This window comes from Ambystoma mexicanum, chromosome 11, assembly GCF_040938575.1.
Source record: "Ambystoma mexicanum isolate Mex_15411 chromosome 11, UKY_AmexF1_1, whole genome shotgun sequence".
In the NCBI taxonomy this organism is placed as follows: Eukaryota; Metazoa; Chordata; class Amphibia; order Caudata; family Ambystomatidae; genus Ambystoma; species Ambystoma mexicanum.
In genome coordinates, this window is record NC_090934.1 from 271,109,499 (window position 1) to 271,127,619 (window position 18,121).

The following is an 18,121-nucleotide window of genomic DNA, read 5'->3' on the forward strand; positions in this document are numbered from 1 at the left end:
GCTCTGATACTTGGGCTAGCTACTTATAATCTACAATGTTGGACACTATGTTGTTGTGGTCTTGAATTGGTTGCGATTAGTTTACAGGCTTAGTTCAGGAATACTGTTTCTTTTGTTATGTGGGGCAGCAGTGCCTAACTCTCTATTCCCAATTAATCAGCTTCACCCTCACAACACACTGGTTCCATGTGCTCATTAAGGAGTATGTTTCAATTACTTTACTAAATCTGGCAGACAACAATGAAATGCTTGGCATTCCACATTTCAATTTGGGATGACTAAGGTCTCCAGAGATCCCAAATTGCTGGAGAAAATCCTTGCTGTGGTTAAGTTAGCTATGGTTTCAGTTGTAATGATCAATCACAAAGCATAGGGGCCCTGCGCTATAGTCTCATTTCAGTGACATAGATTGTAAACAAGGCTTCCACAAAATGCCTTTAAACTGCTATTTGGTATTTAATTAATTATTTTGATATTTGTCTAAATACTCTGGAAATCAATGTACTCATTTTTGGTTGTCTTTCAAAACCGCAGGACAGGTAGAAATACGAACCGGATTTAGGCAGCACTGCCGGATAAGCTCTTCCTTTCAGTCTGTCCACCTACTCCTAAAATCTCTTTCGGGTAATCTAGTTCTGTCTTTGGAAGGATCTGTTTCCAATCCCATCTAGAAACAGCCATTTTGGGGAGATTTCCCATCAGCTGCTTCCAGTTTTCCAGATTTATTGTGAATGTAATGTTTTATTATGCTATGTTGCACCCGCTGATTTAACACCTATTATACAGTACCATCCCACAATTCTGGGACAAGAAACAGGCTATATTTGGAGTTTGAATACAAGATTGAAGCCAAAGGTGGTTCTTTAACTTTATGCTGGCTAGGAAACTCATAACAACATGTATTTACATGCAGGTGCTTTACAGAAGAAAAATTACCTATCTGCTAAAATCTCACTCATACCATGAAATACACGACAATCATTCCTATATGTCAACTCAATATATGGGTGTATAATCTATTCTAAAATGGTAATATGCAATTATAACATTTTCTGTCTGTTGGCTAGTGTATTAAAGCTTAATCCCATGTATTTGCTCCACTGTCATCGACAACTATTGGTATCAGAGAAAGATCTCTTCGAAAATGAAAATTCATAATTATTGTAAACAATATGCACTCCTGATTACCAATGTATTCCCATGTGCATGGTTGGTTTCTAGCCTATTCATGTAAGTGGATTACAAGCTATGGTAGATTGCATCAACATCTACAGGCATGGGTTCAGGAAAACTGTGCTTTGATTTCAGTTCACACAGAATATTGGTGTATTTACACTATGTATAAACTGAACATTATGATTTTGTAAAAGGATAACATGTTGCCCTCAATCCCTTGGATGATTTGGGGGTATCTAATTCAGTATCCTTCCACGTCTAAACAATTTCATGAGCAGGGTTTGAATGCTCATTTAAATTTGAAGATTTTTCTATGGGTTAGAATTGGCTCAGGTAAGTTCTCTTTCATCCCAATAGTTCTCCTTGTGGATGACGATGCCTTCACAGGTCTTGGCTAGAGAGAGTGGGCATTGTTTCATAGCCAGGGTTGGGCTGGGCCTATAGGGCAATAGGGCAATGCCTCAATTGCATGCTCAACTTGCTAGAGTGAGCCAGTTATTTTTCGCCAGTGGGGCACTTCGATTAGTTATATCACTATGCAATTAGTATGAACAGAGTTATTTTACATATATCCTTTACAATGCAGAATTTGCAACACATTTAACCAACAAAATCCCCTTTGGATACTACTCAAACAGTCTGTCACAAAAAGAATTAATTGCTATTAGCAAATATGAGCCACTTATTCATTGGTGCCCGGTTCAATTTTATGACCCAGTCTGACCCTGTTCATAGCGCCAGTTTTATTCATTGGTGCCCGGTTCAATTTTATGACCCAGTCTGACCCTGTTCATAGCGCCAGCGTTTACTAAACCTGTGATGACAGACAAGGTACAGTTTACTTGCATTTACTTTAAAAAGACTGTGCATGTTGTTTAGGAATATTATTTGTTTAACACAACTCAGATATTTCATGGCTTTGAATATAGTGGGAAAGCAATGTGCATTTTACCCTAAAATGCTAACACATTCTATTTGGATCCGTCTTACCATTAATTCCCCTTCCAGTTCCATTCTTTGCTGGAAAATAGCAGAGGAAAGATTGTAGAGGACACTTAGCTATTTACATTGGGGATTGTTATACTCACTTTGGATTATTATTTTAAGCCAGAGAAACATCATGGATCCTCACAGCTTCCAGGTAAAATCCCCAGCCAGCCAAGCTCCCTGGATGTCTGCTTTCTCCCCCTCAGGTTAAATCTGGTCTCACTACAAATACAATCATCTTCAGTCTTCCTTTTGGACAAGGCCCATGGTCTCTCCCATCTCCCAATGTCATACCACTCCAGCACACAGGCATATGGACAGAGAATCCCCGCTGCAGACCTTAAGTAGCCCAGGGTTTTCCCTACTTCCTTTGGGTTTCTTCGTATATAGACTCTAATTTTCCCCTAGTGTGTAATACGACTTTACAATTTTTAATTGGCTTAGTCACCCCAATGGCTAGCGTAGCAGGTTGGCACTCCAAGAGAATACACCCCTATATTTGATAGGTCTAACATATTTTAGCCTGTGACAAGGGTTATTCTGAACAGATCATGTCTACCCATTTAGGAAGTTATAGCCAAAGTAATTTCTTAAGCACAAAATAATGTCATACAAACCAGTCAGCTTCATTTGTCTCGAACTTTGCATGTTAAGGCTTTATTTCAAATTAATGATTAACGTGCACGCTGAGATGGTCCCTTTGTGAGGCATTTCCTTAGCTCAATGGTTGATGAATTGTTAGCCACACACAGTTCACAATGGTAACAAGCCTAATAGAAATAAGTCCTTTAGATCCTCCGTCTCCCAAAACCAGGCCAATCCACTATGTGACCAACTTAGATTTTATCAGCTCAGGGAAGCACCTTTTGAATTTATTAGGAATGCAAAATATGTATATATGAAGTATTTTTCCAAGCCTTGAGAACATGACAATTGTAATGTACTGCACTCAATGCGTTCTTTGACTGCTGGATGAGAAGCCAGCTTCTCCAGATTGCCTCATCAAAAACCCTGGTTCCTCCCCCCATTTCCTGTTTTTCCCATGTAACTTGAACTGAAGTTTCTGTGTATTAGATTCACTGAAGAGCAGACAAACAAGTTTTAGCAAGGCCATAATTATGGCATTGCTATTTGCCATCTTTCATTTCAATGTGCTAATTCGTAATATGTTAAATGCACCCATTCATTTCTGGTAAGATTGAACCTTGTAGGCCTGCATTTCTAACTACATCACTGTCATTTATTTCACCTAATGTTGTACGGAAGATGACAGTACACTGGGCAAATGTACTGCTATTTGTGAAAGAGGCAATTTCTACATTGAACATTATTTCACATTCTTTGAACACGATTCATATTACAAATGCAAAAGAACAATGTAAATTCTCAAACATTTATCTTTGTAGCAAGAAATTTAGGATGCAGATGAAACGTCATTTTCTTCTTTTATAAAAATGATTTGTGCTCCATTTGAAAGTACATGGCAAGTTGGCTTATGAAATACATTTCAAAGACACCAACTGGTTTCCTCTGTGCTTGGTAACACTTCCCTCATATTATGTAGAAACAGGCACCCTGTTTTCTGTTGAATTCATCTTTATATTTCACCCTTGCAAATTCAGTGCCGGGTCTTTTAATGGGATCATGGCTTTCATCATGTCTTGCTGATTTAAAGTTTAGCAGAACCTAGGGGACATTGGACATGAATAAACAGACATTTTCCAGTACCTAACACTCTGATTTAGTCAGTCTCCATTTAGCTTAATTAGTTTCTTCAATATGGCTTCCCAATTAACTTTTCTCCTGTCCGCCAACCCCTCTTGCCTTGCCGCTTTACTAAAACTCTCTCTCCTTTCCATATTTTTGAGTTTAAATATCTAGTAACATCCATTCATGCATCATTATATGGTGCAATGATTTTGGTTTGGACATGGCCTGTGATAGGGCCCCTTATTTTACTCAAAATCCCCAGGGTCCTCCTTTTTTCTTTCTTTGGCCCATTGAACTCGTTGTCATAAAGGGATGTGCTAGCTATGAGTTAGCCCTTTCCTAAGGAATAAGAAATCAAATTGCACTGAAATATTAATGGTGCATATAATACTGTGTATGGGCATGTGATATTAATAAGAATATATATTCAGATTAGCAGAATATTCGAAATGTTGTCACTGCATAAATAAGAGGTATTAAAATATGCAAATGTATGAATAATTCATGCATTTTAATATATGCTTTATATGCATGTGATTTGTGTGTTTCTGCTGAATTCAGATCTATCTAGGTTTTTCAAATTTTGAAGTTAAAACAAATATACTTGTCCCACTTGTTCACTGTGAATGCACATTTATGAAATAGGCTTTGTATAGATATATTTACAAACTTTCATTTCAGTTGTATGTGGCCTGCCCCTGTTAACAGATGACGTTCCATGGAACAAAGGGTTCATTTTAATTGGCTGCACACTAGAACAGAGAAATATTCTTCCTGGACCTTAATGCTCTGCAAGGTCAAGGGTTGAAGCCATGTCTAGTCATCTGCTTCTAAGAATGCACTTGCTGACCCACCAGACAATGCAATTGTTGATATTCTGATCTGCTTAAAAAAACAAACAAAAGAAACCAAACATATGACTGTGATTTTGGAAGGGAAATACTGGCAGGTGCAAGTATTTTTTTTATTTTTTATTTTATTTTTACAATTTGGAAGCAGGGCCATTGTCTTCATGTTCACACGGATGTGCCACCGGCCTTTTGAATGCCTTGATTACAGTTAATGCGAAGTGGTCTGGGATTTCCAGCTTTCAAGGAAACAAACACTTGCACAATCATACATTTTTGGGTGAACTGAATTTTGCAGGTTTAGGTTCCCTGAAGTCAAAAGTACATCATTAATATCAGGGCTCATGTAACACACATATTCCATTTAAACTGTTTTCCCTACAATGGCAATAAACAAACATGTTGTTCTGTTCATAGATAATATGTTGTAAAAACGTTCTGTGCATCATTTCCTGAGAGAATACTAAAATGCAGGTTGCAGAGTTTATTATACTCTATTTCGCATGATAGCAAACATGCAGGAACTCCTTTGCATTGCCCAATTTCCTTTTCATTAAAACCTACAGCATAGCATGCTTTTCCTGTAACCTTGTAGTATTGGTTTCACATGAATTACTTGATATTTCAGTGCTAGATACAATTTCGATCTGGGTTTCCTTAATGCAAAGCATTACATGTAATAAACTAATCCTATACAAGTTACTTATAGTAGGGAACACAAATGCAGAATTTGTCAAAGTTGCACCTTTTTTTTACTGGAGTGTTTTTATCCACAAAAAGTCAACATTGAATCCAAAATCCTTCTACTAGACTTTAATTTTCAATTCCAACTTTTTAACTTGTTCATTGATCATTACAAGGTTTTTAAAAATGCTAAATAATTAAATAGCTTATAACTCTAAAAAACAATGTTGCCGTGTTTATTCTAAACTCACAAAATAATATTTGTAGCTTCATTTTTTTTTGTAAAGGTTAGGATGGTTTGGAAAATCCTCACTTGTCCATAACCTATTTATTTTGAGCAAACACACATTTGCACTAATTCCATTTTGCTGGTAAATTTGACACAATTGTCTTCGTCTGGAAAAACGTTAAGAGCACACAGAGAAGCAGACATTTTGAAAGCTTAAGAGCGTTCGATTTTGTTGAATTTTGCATACAGGTAAAATAATCATGCCTGATCATATTAAAAGATTTCTTCATCCGAAAATACATCGCACTGTGTTTTATTTTCCAGTAGGTGGTAAATTAGCATTAAAGTATGCTCACACTAATTTCATATGCTTTTCATGTCATATATGGGAGACTATGTCAACTAGTGGTAATGATTTTAACTGTGGAACCAGGAAACGTAATCCCACTTCCTGGACTGGGAGGCCTGTGTGACCTGGGGCAAATCACTGTAGGCCTTATAACAAGTGGTACATTCGCAAAACTCTATTACTACCACTCATACTGACAGGACATCACCCTGGTTACGAGTGGTGGTAAGGTGGTGCTGGTCGCCACCCGAGTTCCAGTTCCTCTACTTAACCTCTAAACTCGCTAATATGGCATTGTGGTAATGTCACAGTAAAGTGCCGGTGAATCCATTGCCACCACATTTTACCACATCACCATGCTTGTAGTGAGGCCCTTTTTTCCATGATCTTCGGTTACCTCGCCTGACAAAATTGTGAGTGCTTAAGAATGGTCTAAAAGCTGGCATCCACTGCGTATGGACACGCACCATTTTCCTTTTGAGAATCACAGAAGGACCTGTGTTTTCTTGTCTTCGAGCTCAACGATAATCAATCAGCAATAAAATTCTATTCTGGCTTCACAAAAAAGAAGAAAAAGGAATGCTTGGCATGGGTAGAATGAAAAGATTTTCTTTGGCATTATACAAAATAGAGTACACCTAATGGGACAGCTGAACAAAACTGCACCTAGAGATGTGACAGAACTTTACCATCAAACCCTCACACCCTAATACCTTTGCAACCGTGAGATTCACTGTTGAAATATTGGACCTGTGAGCATGCTGTGCGCATGCTCAAGACTTGAATATACATTTATTTGCTGGTTGGGGCTTGGTTTAGCCCACATCATGGGGTCAGTGAGCATGTTCGAAGTGACAGTCAATCAAGAGTGCATCAATGGAAATTATTTTTTCATTCTGCTGGTGAATAAAATAGAAATGCTCATGCTTTGCATTTTGGGAATCACTGGACTTTCCCCATTGCCTGGCCTTTGACAGGGGAGACGTGGGGATGTTGAAGGTCTAAGCATATCCCACTATGAACTGTGTGGGCTATGGTCTTTAGATGCCACAGCGCAACTAGCATTCTGTGTGCGCTAATAAATTTAAAAAAAAGAGAGAATTGGCATTGTTCAGGCACATTTACTTTTGTGACTGGGCCTGCATGTAGAATATGGGTGTTTGGTCCACTTGTGTGTAAAGCCCTCATCAATGGTCTGCCCCAATGTGTCCATAGTGCAGATTGTGAAAACGCCACATTGAGAAGTTCATTACAACCACAGGTGCCACCAAGGGATGGCCAAGGGGGGGCCACAGCCACCCTTATAAAAATGCTGCCCCCCCACACCGGCCCATCTGCCGGTTATGATTTAATTTTGGTGTGCCACCACAGTGACCTCATCAGGCCACCCCTATGAAAAATGCGTGGGTGCGCCACTGATTGCAATGCTCACACTGTGGGTTAAACAGACTGTGACCCGCGTGAGATCTCGAAGTGATCTTCTGAATGAACGATGGTGGTAGAGTGTGTAATATCAGATTGCACATGAGTTTCTAGTTGAGAAACGTACTCGGAGTACGTTGTTCAGTCCCATCAGAAGACCGGTGTTAGTGTTTGTCAACAAATGCATGGGTCAGAGAGAAAAATCATTAATGCTTGAAGCGTTCAAATGTGTATCGATGCAGAAGCAATGTGGTTGTGTGTTGACAGTCACGGTGTTTACTGTGCTATTGGAGGGTCTAATGAGTGATGTTAAGAGCTACAGGATCTTAGGATCTGAGGTACACATGGGAGACACAAGGATCCGGGGAATTCTTATTTGTTCATGCATTCTGAGAACAAAAATGGTGCACCCAAATCTTTGGCTTCTGGACGAGTAAAAACATGTTTTAGATTCAGTAAATTCAGAGAGTTGCCACAATATAGCACACGCTTTGAATCTTCAGGGAAATTGAAAGGTAGTCAAGATTTAGGCAATGCCGTCAGGTCTTCGGGGCATTGGGTTGTTAGCAAGATTAGGGAAACGTCTAGTGGATCATGGACATTAGGATATCTTGTGAGTCCTAGCACATTGGAGAGATAACAATACTTGGGAAACATCTTCTGTTGTTTAGTTGTGCAAGATTTTGGGAAATGCATGTGTGTTGAGGAATCTATGCATGTTTTCCAAGCCTTTGGGAGAGTCCTATGAGTTTCAGGACAGGAGTATGTTGTCATTATTTAGGGAATGCCTTGCAGGTTCGTGGTTCTGAAGAAACAACAGTATTTAAGGAAGGGCTTGTTGTCTAAGAGCAGGAGATTTTTCTTCAATATTTATGGAACATATTTGGGGTTCAGGGAGATTTCGTTGCAAATTCTAGGATGCTGATGAAATTGGGAGAATTCGGGGGGATATTTGCATTTAAAGAGACTTCTGTTACGATGGAGATTATGGTAGATTCATGCCAATTTAGTTTGATGGTTTAAGCCGCATAGGTGCCCGTAGGGTGATCGCTGAATGACAAAGAAATATTGCAGAGATTTTCATGGTTGGGAATAAGTATGGGTTATCGAAGGAACATTTATTTCTCCAGATTTTAGGGCATTCTTTTTGGGTTGTAAAGTACAAGTGCTAGAATGTATTTACATATAAGCACATTCATTTGGCATTAGTGGAAAATGAGCAAGACCCATTACAGGTTAGGGACAAGACGCCTGCCTGAGTGCCAATGTAATATTGCCATACAACGGGAAGCTGCCTATTTTGGATGGCGTTCCGACTGATTTCAGCATACCGCACATGTATGACTTATAATGCTAGTTTCTTCTCTCTAGGAAACCTGTCACCATGACCAAGACCGCCATCAACTATCGCCATGAGAAGACACATATGATGACCGCTGTTGACCGGAGCTTCACTGATCAGAGCACATTGCAGGAGGATGAGCGCCTTGGTCTGTCCTTCATGGAAACGCACAACTACAACACCCGTGGTAAGGAGCATGAGTTAGCCCCAATCACTGACAACCACCACCATAACCAAATCACCTGGAAGACAAGTGTTTTGGCCAGTCGTAATTCCCTTATTAACGAGCTCAGTTGCATACCCTGGCTTTACCATGCACCATGCTGACCAGACCACTATGAGTATATGGGCTTCATTCCAAGTGTGCCGGTCCAGAAACAACCGTGCTGGTAAGCTTTCCGGCACCATTGTTTCTGGACCGGCACGCTAGAACTCTGAGGGCGGGTGCCATCCCGCCTGGCAGGTCAGACCTGCCGGGCGGCACGGCACCCGCCCAAGTTTTTACAGAAGCACCGGCCGGTTACGGTACTTTCGTGGTCCCCACTCCCATAGAGTCCCACGGAACTCTATGGGAATGGGGACTTACAATTTACCGGTGCCTGACTTTACGCTCCGCTGGGGTTGTAATCCCCCATGGTTACCAGTAAGTCGGGCGCCAGTAAATAATTACGGTCCGGTGCAACTCGCTGGTATCACCGGCATGGTTAACGCCGGACCCGAAATGAGGCCCTATGATTATGAGCATGTCACTGCACATAAGGCAGGAGAGAGGCATTACCACCCTTTGTCCATACCAGTGAACCAGGTGGACAGGCATTTCAGCCTGCAGTAAGTAATTGACATAGAAGCATCATAGCAATCGCCTCACTTTTCTGCCCACCACACTGACCAAGGCGGAAGAAGAACAAGTTTCTCCGCCTGGTGAATCACTTTGATTAAGGAGCGTGATGGCCAGGCATATTGCGCTGCTGTCCCCGTCTTGACCAATCACTCTGCAGGTAGCAGAAGGCCAGAATCTGTCTTGAACCAATGCCAAGCAGAAGGCCGGCAACAAACAACCACCCCTAAATTAATGTTACTACGTTCTGAGATTTAGGGCCTCATTCCGAGATTGGTGATTCTAAATTGCATTAACCATTCTGTTCACTTCATAGCAATTTAGTGCACCTATTCCAGGGAGAAACTCTAATCGTTTAATGGATGCCCATCAATACCACTGAACACACATGCACACACACACACACACACACCCTACCCTTGCACAGAGAAGACATAACCTTTCACTTAATTTCCTGAATTGGTTCACTGATTAGAGAGAGAGAGAGAGAGAGAGAGAGAGAGAGAGAGAGAGAGAGAGAAAAAAAACACACAACCATTGGCAATCGTTTTTGCTTTCGTGTAGGCAGAGGTTAGGCATTTTCCAGGCTACAATGGTGCTACATTGGCTCTACAGGAGCAGTAGCAGCTGGAAAGTGGTGTCAATATCTGGACATGTGATGTCAGTGCCTGGCAAATACCTATATAATGCCTGTGACACTGGCCAACATGTTGGCTTTGCCTGTGCCTGCTATTAAAAGGACTTTAATGCTTTGAACTGATGTGAGGACACACATATTGCGTATGTCTGAAGTGGCTGAAGTCAAAAGTGGTTAACATGTATTCATTGTATTTCACCAGGGGCTGGATTCCAGCTGCAAATAAGACTTCTCCAAACACTGCTCAGAAATGTGCTCGCTTAACAACATAGAGCTAGCTAAGAGATCCCTGGGGGCTTTGTTTTGGGTTTGGAGGGGCAGTTGCTGGGTGGGGACTAGCCTGGCCATGGGTGGACACACATCACAATAGCACACAGAGGCTGCATGTCCGTTTTCACACAGTCCATTGAACTCATCTGTATAGGCAGATCAGGTAATATTTTCTCACTACAGATGATTGGTATTACTATTTTTTGTTCGCCTACTTCCAAGGCCCCACCGCATCTCACAACAAGCAAAAATAAAGTCTTGCATGACATGCCATGGAGCAAACTCTTAATATTAACTTTTTTGACATCAAGGTGCCAGGCCTTTTTAATTTGACCACTCCCTTACCTCCTGTTACCCCTAACATTCACCTTTATACAGAGTTCATCCTTGACTTTGCCATTCTTGGTGCATGCTTGGCAGTCTTTCATTAGTTTCACCTGTGGTAAAATAAGCCATCAACTTCCAGGATTGCCCAAGCACACACTCAAGCCCCTCGTGCATCCAATATTACGGTATCCCATTCTTACATGGACTTTCTTTTGAAAGTCCGCAGTTTGGTTTAGCACTTTGGTCGATTAAACCAAATACATATATGTGTATATAGGAGTAGGGAAATATATGTGTATATAGAAGTAGGGACGTCTAGAGGTGGGGGCGGCAGGTTGCTTGGTGGGGGACTGTGCAAGGGAGCAGAGCACGGGGGAAAATTAAAACAAGGTTGATAATTCAGGTTGACCAAAACCAGTCGAACAAACTGAACTTTCACCAGAAAATGCTTTAAACAATGTGTAACCAGACATTAAGTTTACTAACTTACAACTCTTCACATCTGCCTCGGAAACGCAACCCAATCACTGAAGCACTTGTGGACATATCCACCTCCTCCCTTTTGCAGAACCATGATCCCTACAGGGTTTTCCAACTCCAGGCCTCCAGGGACGGGATCCTGCCAGGTTTTCATGATATCCCTCATTAATATTCACGAGGAAAACTGTGCATATTTAGAAACAAATGTCAGGACTGACATGCACCCAAGCTATCGCAAAACACTCTTCCCCAGCTGCATCCCTCCGTCGCTGTGTTCGTAGCATCTATTCCCCTCTTTCCCATCCTCTTAGCTTCCGCTGGCTCATGTTCTTTTTTCCAGTAGCGTAAGGTCTGAATACCACATGGACAATCTACGGTTCTGATTTGACGCAGTGTAAAAGCATATTACCATAACATAACATCCCATCACTCCTATTGTTACTTGGCCTTCAAAACGTCGTGGCTTATAAGCAGTGCTTACAGTGCCTCCTAAAAGCCAAAACTAAAAAGGGGGGAGAGTGAGAGAAATAAATGTGGGATGAACATTTGGGTGTTATAAATAGGGAGCAACCATGATAAACAAAAACCTGCACACCAGACATATTCCAAGCCAGACACAGGTTATGATGCTTGCTGCCTGAGATGCCAGTCTATGCATCATGCTGCTTGTTTGAGCAACTTGTACTTCTTTTATGCTACGTTACTTGGAAAAGTCTTAGAATTACAGATATCCCTGCTTTTTATGCGCTGTGGGAGTTCTTTAACGGCATCTTTGAATATTATAGTAGTGGTGTTTTTGAGAAGGAAAAAGATAGTGCTTTGATTTTCTTTTTTTGAAACACCTTTTCTTAGCGTTTTTAGAATCCTAGTCGGTTGAAATCAAATACCCAAGTGTGACGCATTTGATCACGTCGGATGGTGCATGAGAGGAAGGAATCAAATAGCGGGACACTCGGTGGGCGTACAGTAGCAGAATGCCTTTACTGATCGCTCATAGAAAGCGGTCTGAGTGTATGGTGATTGAAGTATGTGTCCACACTTTGCAGCACCAACTTGACAATGTGGGACTCTGCACAGGTTAGTTGGGTTGTGGTGCCGGCCTCCCCTGCTGACATCTTGTGTTATTGTGGTTCCTGTTACAGTGTCACAGAATTACTGACACCTGAGTGACCTGCTAAGGGGGACTTTGGAAGGAGCGTCAGGGAAACAGTGTGATTTCCTTTTCATGTGCATTGAATACATCTTAAACAATAGGAAACATTCATCAATGAATGATCCATTGAATCTTTGCATGTCTCACATAATCTTTGGCACTCCCATTTGCTTTGTGGTATTCCAATGTCCATTTGCATCTTTGGGAGGTCCTTCTCGTCAGTGGGAATTTGCTTCATGCCTTTTAAAGATCCATCTTGGTTTCCGAGGTCATATCTCTCCTTTGGGGCAAATGCATTCTATTTCTTTTTGGGGGTTCTTTTTTGTTCCAGTGTCTTTTTCTTGACTTTGGAGGTCAACCTTTATGTGGGATAGGAAGATTCAATCGCGTGAGATTTGGTCGAATGCAAATCCATCACATTTATGGACCGAATTTGGCCAAAAAATATATGGAGGGTGGGGTAATGGTAATAATTAAGGTAGGTGGGGAAGGAGGAGAGGTGGAGGATGGAGAGGGGGTCTCCCCAGACTATATTGATGGCCAAATGGATTAAAAGAAAAACATAATTCAATGGCTTTGCTTTCAACCAAATCTCTATGATCAGATCACACAGAACCCTTCATCTGTTTGCATCCTGTTTGTTGGTTGGGTGTTATGTTTCATCCTTTTGAGATCTTGTCATTGGCAGGCCCTCTCGCATCATTGAATAAACAGGCCTCCCCTTGGTGTGTCCTTTTTCATTTCCGAATACCTAAGTTCATTTTTGGGGGTCCCATCCGGTTTTTGGTGATCAGTCCTGCTCACTGGTGATCCCACGTTCAACCACCTTGTATAGATGTGTCCGGGGCCCTCTAGCAGTCACCCCAATTATCAGCAGAGAACACTTGGGCCATCAAAGACTCCCCGACACAAGATCAGAAGACTCAGCCGTGGGGCAAAGTTACTGCCTTTTATTAGCACAACAAAATGACAGGGTTCACACCAGAAAAACAAGTATCCTCCGGAGCTCTTGTCTCCGAAGCATGTTTCACCTGTTTTTATCCAGGTATGGCATCACAAGTTCAGGTACAATCCCAGAAACCTATCACACATTTACATTGGTCATTTTGGGTAAGATACATATAGATGATATATGGGATATTTCTACTACTGGATAGCCCTAGCTAGTGGCTCCTTCTAGGACCACCTCTACTAGTATCAATCTACAATGTTGCAGCGTTGCAGAGAAACCATCAGACCTTGCAACAAATGATATCCCTGTGTGAAAGGTGAATCTGGATTTGTCCAAATTTGTCCTCCCATTCTGGGACCCTGGACAGTTACCAGACTGAGGGCCTCATTACGACCCAGGCGGTAAGGGGTTTACGGCAGCGTTAACAGCGCCGACCCTTACCGCCTGAGTATGAGGTCCCTTAGCGCCATGGCGCTTTTAACACCTGCTTTTAGCAGGTGTTAAAATCCATGGCGCCAAGGGACCATGGAGTTAATTACGCCACCGTAATTTACGGTGGCGTAATTAACGCCTTCCCCACTCCCATTATGCCCTATGGGGCAAAAATGGGAATGGGGAAGGGTAAATGGGGATTGGGGACTTACCGCCCCGCCAAGGTCGGAATGGGGCGGTAAGTCCGCCAACCACCATGGCGTAAACGTAGTTTACGCCATGGTGGTAAAGTCACGGCCCAGGCGGTAACTTACCGCCTGGGTCGTAATGAGGCCCTGAGTGTACCTTTTCAAGCAATGGGAATGAAGATGGAGGTGCAAAGTGTTCCCTAATGTTGCCATCTCTGATAACCTAAGCCTGGGAGAGTGCATTCAGTTAACAGTTTATGGGCAACACTTGTAACTTTTTGGTTCTATGGGAACAGTCCTCTTTGTCTTCCTTGATTGAATGGGCATTGTCCTGTTTGGCTGGGTCACATGTGTTGAGACAGAAAATTAAGCTGTCCTGCTTGTAATTATGAGGATTTGAGCCTGATTTTCTGTGGATGACTCATTATCTTCGTAACTGGAACTTTCCATCTCCACGTGTTCATGGCTGGGCGCCTTGTCTGTGCACGCCTCTGGCTGCGGCGATCATGTCAGCATGTGGCCTTCTCCACGTTAGTAGCAGTCAGGCATGCGCAAGCTAAATATATGAATACGTTGCATCTTGCGGTTTCAGCTTTGGCAAAGGACGTGAATATAAAGTGATATGTATGTGTGTCTGTCCTCTACCTATGTGAGTCATAGAATGTGCTTTGTCCCTATATACAATAAACTAGTGCATATTTGTATAATCTTCATGAATGGATGAGTATGTACTTCATGTATAAGCGCAGCTACGTCGTGATGTCAGCGATGACGTCATTGGTTTCTGGCGTTGCGGTCAGTCGACTTGCTCGATCAATGTGTTTCCATATCCCGTCCGATAGACACAGACCAAAGCCATCTGCGACTCTGGATCCCTTATGGATACAATTTATTGAATGTGTATGGTCTGAATGGCTTTCTGAGCGAGTAAGGCTTCTCACACCTGCGATACATCAATAATTGCGATGATGGGCCTAAGAGTGAGGAACATCTGTTGTTTCTCTGCCTTCGTGTTGAGAGTCATGTGTGGGGCATGAGGGTCAGGAATGGACCCCAATCTACAATATGCAGCCAGAGAAATCATTGCACTAATATAAAGTAATGCACTGACCAGTCAAACGGCATTCAAGTCTGAATTGTCATTGAAGAATATGACCAATAGCTATTGTGATTAAAACAGCTGCATCTTCAGTGGGATCTTCGGCTAACTTTAAATGAAGAAAATGGTACCTGGAGATGGTTAGCAAGTGGTGGCGTGCCCAACAAATAGTACTACGCATGATGCTAATCCTCTAACATTCTTGGTTACAACAGGGATCTGCAGGACCAATTCTAAAGGCTATCAGACAAGGGGGACTCTTAGCTTGTCAAGATCTAGAAGGGTTTTCACTGGGCCTCACCCAGAGTGGTACTTAGTGGAGAGTGAGGCTGGATGCAGGAGGATGCTTATCAGTTGGTTTGTTGGATGCATCCAGTATTCTTCTGTTTACTGTAAGCTCTCACCTGCTCTAAAAAGGGGGTGGGGTTATTATCACACAATATATGATTGTTGAATGGATAGAGAGAACTTCTGATATAGATGGAAACTAAAGGGCCAGCATGGGACAGGATTTGTGTTCTATCTTGTACAAGCTAGGATACATTTCTAAGGACGTACATAGTTTACATCACAGATGGCGAGGCAGTCCTACAGGAAGTGTAGTTAGTCCCTAGGTAGGGTGTATTTACCAGGTTGACCTGGTGATGAAGGGTACCATACATTCCCATAGTCCAGGGACAAGAAATAGGGTAAAACTTAAAGAATTGCACATAGGACCTATGGCCACTATTTACAGAAGTACAAATTACATTTGCCTCACAGACATCTAAAACTGGATGACAACGAACAACATCAAACTGAACCCGGCAAAAACAGAAATAATGGTCTCATCCACAGAAATCAATGCAGCCAACCCACAACTGGACTGGCCAGCCAGCATAGGAACACAACCGGAGACTTCTGAAGCAGTAAATAACCCGAGAATACGCCTGGACTATCCCTGAACTGCAAATCAAATCAATCACCAAAAAATGCTTCTTCTGCCTAAGACTACTCAGAGGACTACTGCCATTCCTCTCCTTTCCCCACAGAACCCTCACAATCATATCCATGATACTTAAAAAAATTGACTAGGCAAACAGCCTCTACCTAGGAATGCCGGAAAGACTCACTAAGAAACTCTAAAGGGTGAAAATCATGGCAGCCAGGATTCTACTAAGATTAAACAGAAGTGCCCACCTCACTCCAGCTTTGAAAAGCGTAAACTGGCTATCAGTAGAAAAATGCATTAATTTCATAGCACAATGCTTCGCCCACAAAGGCTTACGCAGACAAGGAGCTAAATCAACCAAGATCAGCCACTAACAGCCAAGAAGGGACCTAAGATCAAGCGACAACCTACAATTGGAAACCAAATAATATGAAAATTAGGAGGAACAGCATTCTCACCTGTAATTGCTAAACTCTGGAACCCCATGCCCAAAGAAATTAGAACCACAGAAGACCACATCATCTTTAGGAAACGACTCAAAACCTGGTTATTCAACAGACCTTGGGCCTCATTACGAGTCCGGCGGTAACCAGGCGGTTTTACTGCCTCGGTTACCGCCGGACTCGTATTACCATTCCGCCTCCGTGACTTCCGGAAATACCAGGGCATTACGACCCTGGTGTCACGGGAATTTGGGAGGCGGAATTCGGTAAATCCCCATTCCCATTGAGTCCCACAGGACTCAATGGGAATGGGGAAGTGGAAACACCGGCACCATCTCGTGATGGTGCTGGTGCTTCCACGTCCTCCTGCAGGTGGGTGGTGTTAAACCCGCCAGGTCAGACCTGGCAGGAAGATCACCTCCCGCCTGTAGGACTTGGGATCAGGCGGTCGGAATTAACAGTGGCGGCGGGTTTACCGCCACTGTTAATGCCGGACCGCCCGACCTGTAATGAGGCCCCATGACAACAACAAAAGGACATTGGCAGCAATAACATTGGAATTTGGGAGGCGGAATTCGGTAAATCCCCATTCCCATTGAGTCCCACAGGACTCAATGGGAATGGGGAAGTGGAAACACCGGCACCATCTCGTGATGGTGCTGGTGTTTCCACGTCCTCCTGCAGGTGGGTGGTGTTAAACCCGCCAGGTCAGACCTGGCAGGAAGATCACCTCCCGCCTGTAGGACTTGGGATCAGGCGGTCGGAATTAACAGTGGCGGCGGGTTTACCGCCACTGTTAATGCCGGACCGCCCGACCTGTAATGAGGCCCCATGACAACAACAAACGGACATTGGCAGCAATAACATTGGAAATCAAAATACACTTAAGGACACGGTCACAGAACAGCAGCAATATCTTAGAGGACCAGACAGATTTAGGGATAACACCATGCGCTATAACGCACCAAGGAAACTCAGACAGGTAAACCACTAAAACCTAAGCATCACCCCAACCTGCCCACCCACAACTAGGGCCTCCCCAACCTGCCGACCCTTAACTATGCCTGCCCGACTGAGTACTGCCCCCACCTATTTCTATAATTCGCCCCCCCCCCCTTCGGCAAACGTCCAGACATCAGGTCCACACCCAATGGCTATGAGTAACCAGGAACACACTAAGGCACAACCATCCAGCTACGACCATAACCCACAGTGAAGTCAGCACCGTGACCTAGAGAGGAGGTGAGATGGACGACGAACCACAACCAACAACATTTTTAGGTCCCATTAAGCAGCAATCAAAGACTCACATCAGAGGCTTCACCCAACCGACTGACTTACTAACCCATTTCTCCTTCCTGCTACTCCAACATAACCAACACCACTACACTTGACTAGGGGCTAGACACACTACACATAAACACACCGAAAATCAGTCTAATGCTTGCACCCTACCATCTTTCTGGGATTCTGGAAGTAAGCCTAGAGGGAACTCCTCAACATATAGTCCATACATCCATCAACTGCACAAATGCACAACACAATAGATAGACAGACACCAAAGCCATATGTGACTCTGGATCCCTTATGGATACAATTTACCAGTGTGCACAACCACAATCCA

At 42.8% G+C, this 18,121-nt stretch overlaps 1 protein-coding gene across 5 annotated transcripts in view; it reads left to right on the plus strand.

The window, feature by feature from the left end:
* PTPRU (protein tyrosine phosphatase receptor type U) overlaps positions 1-18,121 on the plus strand; it is a 1,238,801-nt gene that overhangs the window by 936,062 nt on the left and 284,618 nt on the right. For all 5 annotated transcript variants that reach the window (XM_069623015.1, XM_069623016.1, XM_069623017.1 and 2 more), the window contains one exon: positions 8,777-8,934. In XM_069623015.1, the coding sequence (XP_069479116.1) occupies positions 8,777-8,934 (158 nt within the window). The remainder of the gene's footprint in view (positions 1-8,776; positions 8,935-18,121) is intronic.